This window comes from Python bivittatus, unplaced genomic scaffold (assembly GCF_059951505.1).
Source record: "Python bivittatus isolate LINGU-HERP-01145 unplaced genomic scaffold, Pbiv_v1 ctg000060_np1212, whole genome shotgun sequence".
In the NCBI taxonomy this organism is placed as follows: Eukaryota; Metazoa; Chordata; class Lepidosauria; order Squamata; family Pythonidae; genus Python; species Python bivittatus.
In genome coordinates this window covers 10,009,102-10,016,123 of record NW_028277044.1, presented here as the reverse complement: position 1 = coordinate 10,016,123, position 7,022 = coordinate 10,009,102, and the positions used below count along the sequence as shown (strand labels likewise).

At 40.6% G+C, this 7,022-nt stretch overlaps 1 protein-coding gene across 1 annotated transcript in view; it reads left to right on the top strand.

Moving 5' to 3' along the window:
- The first annotated feature begins 1,735 nt into the window (after positions 1–1,735).
- ITGBL1 (integrin subunit beta like 1) overlaps positions 1,736–7,022 on the top strand; it is a 187,214-nt gene continuing 181,927 nt past the window's right edge. The window contains exons 1-2 of the mRNA XM_088136485.1: positions 1,736–1,962; positions 3,328–3,539. Of these exons, the coding sequence (XP_087992611.1) occupies positions 1,862–1,962; positions 3,328–3,539 (313 nt within the window). The 5' untranslated portion in view covers positions 1,736–1,861. The remainder of the gene's footprint in view (positions 1,963–3,327; positions 3,540–7,022) is intronic.

Below are 7,022 nucleotides of genomic sequence, written 5' to 3'. Positions count from 1 at the left end.
TTGCTGATTGAACCTGCATGGTCTCCAGGAGTTCTTTGGGCTAGGCCTGACAAGTCTGAACAACTGGCTGACTGTGTGACCAGTACTAATACTACTACTAGTAGTCATTACTAGTAGAGTCACTTTTTGTGAGATGGGCGGTATCTAAATCTGAAATATAAATAAGTAAGTAAGCAAGTAAATACTACTAATAATAAAACCACTGGAATGGTGCTGCTGCGTATGACACTTAGGTAGCGTTCCAAAGGCTGACAGCCTTGAAATGTGTCTCTACCATGAACCCATGTTTCTATCCCCTCAGCTAACACCTGATCCAGGTTGTTTGCTTGTTTCCTTATTTATTCTTCCTTCTTACCAGGCTACGCTGCAGGTGCTCAGTCATACCTGCATTTTGATTTCCTCAAGGCCTTTAAATACGCATGGAAAAGAGATAGTGGGTATCTGAGGAAAAAGTAAAAGATAAGAGACGATCTGGGGGGCAGAGCATGGAGGGTCTTTCCTCCTGTATACTCTGGCAATGTCTATGGACTTTAGTCTGGGATAGAAGAAGGCAATGTTTTCCTGCAGTTTCAATAAACTTTTCAGAGTTGCTGTGTACCATGCGAAGCAAGCTTTTGCACCAATAGCGAGCTCCCTCCAGCAGCGTACAACAACTCTGGAAAGGAAGTTAGAGTATCTCTCTTTTCATGAGTTCCTGATTCAGATTTCCTATCCCCTGTGGCTGCTATTTAATGAAGAAAAAGCTGAATACGGAAAATGCTATTGCACCTTTTGATTAAACATATTAAACAAACCAGGATTAGAGAAATGTAACTGGGTTATACTCGTTTCCTCTAACTTCTCACTGTAGTTGTTCTTTCCTGGGCTCAGCATCAGAAGGAGGGCTGGGACTCTACAATTTAAACCCTGTGGGATGCACAAAAAAGGGGGAGCAGGGCTTTGACACCATCTTGACCTTTTTGAGCCTCCAAAAAATGCCCCTGACTAAGCTGGTTATTTCAGCATTTCACATCCATGTCTGCATCAGCAAATAAATACAGGGAACACCCACTGCTTTATAGGTTGTTTTCCCTGTCAAAAAGATAAAAGTGTTTGGGGGGGGAACAGCTATAATTATGAACACAGGAAATGTATGTTTGCAGAGCTGTGTGTTGTGCCTACATACAGTCAAGTAAATGCATAGTGACAAGCCTGGTTTTGCTCCTGTGTGATGTTTGAAAACTGATTAAATCACTTACATTGAGCAGAAGCTTTGACACTGGAGTTGTTGTCAGCTTGACATCCTGAAGGTCAGCGTGAGCAGCTTCTGATGTACTGCTTCTGCTGACTAAGAGGGAGGGGAAGGCACCAGTCTCTTTCTCTCTTTTGTTCTACCCTAAGGAATTTGAAGCATTCACCTGTGCTCTTAATGCTGCACTCTGACACAATTGGAGAGTGTTGCTAGACTTCCCTGCCAATATTTATCCCCAATCTTTTTTACCATCACTATCACAAACCTCCATTCATCAAAGTTCACTCAAGGGGACTTCTTTCAACTTCTTAAGGTGCCTGGCTTTTGGAAACAAAAGTGTTTGCTCAAAACCGTGAACAGGATACTTTATTATGTCAAAATAAGCCATCTGGCTGTACAACTGTTTCTAATTACTTCCCAGCCTAGACTGTAAACTTTGGGGCTTGGCACTAGCCTTTCCTTCCAGGATGCTACCCAAATCCAGCTTCCAGACAGCTAATCAAAGGCACTTGGTGGAGCACGGCGGGGGAAGGAGCTGGTTTTGGCCAGCTCAGAAGATTGCGAGCCGAGTGGGTCTCTCTGTATTTGAACTCTCCAGGAGAACTCTTATCGCCGCCCTTGGATTTAATCATGCATACAAAGGGGTTTCTCAGCTTGGTGGTGCTGCTATTCGCATCTTCGGTCTTCATTTTGTTGCCTGCTATTCCACAAAGTTCATCCTTGTCCCTGCGGTAAGCTCTATCAGTCTACTTTAGCAATAAGCTTTGAGGTCTGGGCAACAGGATGCAGTGAGAAAGTGCTGTTAAATAGAGTGCATATGTGGCTTTTCTTTTTTGTCTTCAACCTGCTGCTTGTCTCTGTAACTTTAAGCAGAAATCCTCTTGCGGTGCAGAAGCAAAGCTGTTGATGTGCATTTTGTCAGCGAAGCGGAGATGTGCAACAGACATCAACTACTCCGAATCAGAGGGGTTAGGCTGAACTGGGCCTTGAATTTTGAATGTAGTGCCCCCTTGAGTGCAAAAGGAGACTTCCCAGAGTGTATTTGGGTTTCTAAATATCTCCATTTAACCTACCTTACTCATTTATAAGCCTGCCAGTTTCATCCTATTCCACTTAAACTCATGGTCCTGGCTGCTAAAAAGCAGTTCTGGCCCTGATTTAGGAAAATCAATAATAAGTAAATGCACACATGTCTTCAAAAATTCTGGTTTTGAGGACTAGCAATGTATCCAGACAAATGGCCTGGCATTTGCATGGCCTTGAATGTTTAACTCTGTTCTTAAAATCTGGAATATGGTGTGGAAGTTATGACAACCTGGTTGTACATTTATCTAGACACACTCTGTTAAGCCCAATCCCATTAACAACAATCTGAAACATTATTTTGGGGGATGGAGAACTGATGAGCTCTAATTATAAAAAGCTGATATTTTTCAATATATTAAATTGTTACAGAAAGTTTTCAAAGATGAATTTGCTCACAGGACATAAATGCATTGTCAGAAATAGAGATGATATGCTTGGTTAGTTGGGCAACTTGCACAAAAGTTTTTGCTAATGATGGTTCTAATGTTCACTGATGATCACTGTATATTTCTCTATGGCTGAGTCAGTCTAGGGCTGTGCAATGCTTCAGTTTCAGTTCTCACAAGGTGCTTCAGAACATGTAGAATTACAAGCAAAACAGCTGCCTGCAACTGTTTAAAGCAGCTATGTCAGGTCCCATGATCCTGAGAGAAGATGTGGCTGCTTTGAAAAGTTGCAGCAAGCCTTACACTGAAGTTCCCATGCTTCCGAAGCACCATTTTGGAATTAAATCCAAAACACTGTGTAGTCCTAGTAAGCATCAGTCTTTTTATTCATGAATCTTTACAGCATCCTATGATATAGTTTATCTTTATTTGCAGATGAGGTGAAGCAGAAGTGTGTGCCCGATTTAGTAACTGTGTGGCTGACAGAAAGGTTTATCCACGGGCCAATTCAGATTACCTGGTTCTTTGCAGAGGGAAAGAATGCTATGAACCCAGCTGGTTTTGCAGACAGGTAGTATCCATTTGCACGTCCCTGCAACTCACTATTCTTTTCATCCTCTTCAGGAGTGGTTTAAGAAGCACCTCATCTTGCAGACTATCCCTGTCTGAGTCAGAGCACCGATGCCAAATTCCAGGTGGAAAACTGTGCAGCGGCAGAGGCCAATGTGACTGTGGGGTCTGCATCTGTCAAGTGACTGAGCCAGGCAAATACTATGGGCCACTGTGTGAATGTCACGAATGGGTGTGTGAAACCTATGATGGAGAAACTTGTGCAGGTAAGCAAGATGCAGCAGTCCCAAAGGGTTCCACAGTACATCTGAAGCCTGGTCCTGGCAGCTCTACATCCATCTGAACTAGTGGTGGGTACTAGCAAATTATAGGCATTTTCATTGGATTCCTCTAAATTTTTCAGTGTGGATGAATGAAACCACCAACAGGATTAGAATTAAAATGGCACAGCCATTGACCAACTAGATACGAGAACGTGGTTAATTGAATAGAAGGATAACAGTGAAAAAACAGCAGTATTACAGAGTTAAAATTCCACCTCTCGTCATCTTTAAATATTTGAGGCCTTTGTAAAATTCAGTGGGCTCTGTTTTTAACTAAAATCACTTTTGATTTTGGAGTTAGAGTGTTGGACTAGCATTAATGAGATACGTGTTCACATTCCAGCTTCACCATGAAGCCTGTTGGGCTTCTAAGTCTATTCTTCCTCACAGTTTTCTTTCTGGAGAACCACTATCTAGATCTACTTGAGGCGTATTGATGTAATAAAACAATAAAATGACATTGGTTGATTATTTAAACCAAGTAAAGAATTTAATGCTTCATATTAGGAATATAAGTGATCTGGATTTGAAAAAGAAAATATGAGTTGAAGTATGTATGAGTGCGCACATAGCACTGGTTACTATCTCTTTAATCCAGATGTGTTTTCCTGCCACTGCATGAGCCATGTGTTGACTAAATGTTTCTTTTAGTTCCTACATTGTATTGACCTTGGAAGGCTTGGGGAGACTTATAGCTTAAGCTACAAGGCAGGATCTAGGTGTGCTCTCAGTTGCCATTTATGGTTGCAAATTTTTAATGACAATTTGATACATAAACATTGGCAGACCAAGTTTACTTCTACATCATGAAAATAACCCCTGCTGGTGCTTTCTGCAAGTTGATTGATTTCTGGTCTACTGGTACTCTTCCCCACACACTCACTTCTTTCATACTGGCATCTCAGATCATATAGAGTCTGGTTTCTAGGGAAAACACCAAGTGTGACATAGAAAAACCAAGACTCCAAGTGGCTATACGGATTTCATGCTAGAAAATTCAAGAGCATCCTTAGTTTGAGTGTCATTGGTATCAGGGCTCAGGCTTGAGCTACACTGGAATTTCTTTTGTGAGGGGGTGCCTTCAAGTCAGTCTTGACTCCTGGTACCTGCCTGGACAAGTCCTTGCAGTTTTGTTGGCAAGATTTCAGAAGTGGTTTGCCATTGCCTCCTTCCTAGGGCTGAAAGAGAGTGACTGGCCCAAGGTCACTGAATTGGCTTTGTGCCTAAGACAGGACTAGAACTCATAGTCTCCCGGTTTGTAGCCTGACACCTTAACCTCTACACCAAACTGGCTCTCTTACACTGGAATTGGAACACTCCATTTTCTTCCTATAGTTTAAGAGGGGACTGAAGCATATTTATTTTCTGAAATTTAATGCTGCTAATGGTTTTATATCTATTACACTCTAAGATTGTTTTTATTGATATTTTTTCTGTACAGTTCTTTGTATGCTACCCAGAACTGTTAAGGATAGCATACATTTTATCTCAGTAAATAACTAAAGGAGCCTGATTCATCTTCTGAGAACCAGTCCAATGCATACAAAGGAGCAGGTTCCTCCATTTCTGATAAATTTAGCTAGGAAGGTACATTTGCTTCTAAATACTCCCCATGCCTTATTATGCAGAGACTGATTGTCTGACTTACACCTACTGTACATAATGCAGGATTGCCTAGTTGATTTTCCTGTTTCAGATACATTATGCAATGCAATTTAATGTACTTTTTAGAAACTAGTGATTCATTCCTGTTTATTCAGTTGATGGTGATGCAAATGCTTATTTCTCTCTACATAGTGCATTGGTGATGGAGGAATTTGTATGAATTCTCTGATTAGAGTCACAAAATCAACCAAGAGGGTCTGGATCTAGTCATCCTTCATGGTCTTTGCCCTGTGGAATTGTGCCCTTCATATATTCTGTTCAGCCTTTGCTCTTTGTTTTGATCTCTCCATTGCTACTAGAACAATGGCAGACATTACATTAGGTGTATGAAAACATTTCCTATCCAGGATTCCCTTTAGACATACCGTAATGTCAGACCTACTTAAATTAGTGTGATTTCATGCTCTTTTAGTATCTATTGTGCATTACAAAGTATGATTCTGGTACAGGTCTATTGGATTGTAGACACTTTATAGGGACTAGGCACTGTAGGACACTCAACCTTTTGCATATACTGTACATGCATACATTGTGTTGTCCAAGGAAGTCTTACCTACTGGGCAGTTTTTGGTCTGATGAGAATAGAAACCATTGTACAGTGTAAATAATGTCAATATTTTGAACTGTTATCAGAGTTTGCAAATCTCAGCGTATGGAAACAGAGGAAAACACCATTTTCACATTCGTCAAAGTACAGGATGTATTTTTTTCCACATGATATCCTCTTTTAACATTTGTCCCATTTCCATGAAACGTGTCAATGTTTCAGGCCAGACCCCACAATGAGGTCAGTAAGAATGTTACGGAGACTGCCATTAATAACAAATGCATGCCAGCAATGTGCTTGGAAGATATCATAGGAAAAAATTAATACTAACTTATTTTAGCAACAACTTTATTAAAAGAAAAATGTCCATTGTACACGTAAAAAAAATTTATATGGTGCTTTTGATAATGCTATATCATGCAGAAAATGCTTAATATGTGTAAGGCTATAAGCTATTAAACACAGTTATATATTTACAGATATCTAGCGTGTAGGACAGTTGCACGTTTACATTTAAGAATATTTTCAGTGTGAAAATCCTGTCTTGAAAAAAAAAAAGGGCAATTTTGCCATATGGGAGGGAAAGTGGCTTCTCTCTGTTGCCCCTGGGTTGACAATTTCCCTCTGTCTTGGTGCCATTTTTTTCATCTCCATTTGGGCCTTTGTGGTGATCACAGCCAATTGTGGATCCCATAACGGCCCTGAGGAGCTCACAATGTCACACACCCTATCCAAATTGTCCACTGATTGGAGTCTGTGAGGGCAAACAAAGTCACACTGCCCTCTTCTTGAAGAGGGATAACATGCCTCCCAGTTGCTGGGGCAACGGGACCAGCAATCTCTGCCTTGTTTGCTGTGCAATGGTGGCTTCAGAACAAAAAATGTGTGTTACTTCAGTATAAACTGAAAGTGAAAGCTGCCATTACCAATATTTATTCTGAAACTTAACTTCCAAACATTCTAGAACAATTGGCTTTTCAGCACTAATCCTCCCTGAGTTCCATGGCATTTTAGTGCTGGGCCCAGGAAGAGAATTAGGATCAAATTGTTTACCTGTCAGACACTTTGGGTTTATAAGATACACACATTTCTTTACCTTCAACAGCACTATTTCATACTACATAGAGTTTCCTGTGAAGAAGGGGTTAACATGTGGTGCTTAAAAGGATTTTATTAAAATAGGTTTAGATCATGGAAGTAAATGAAGCATTCCA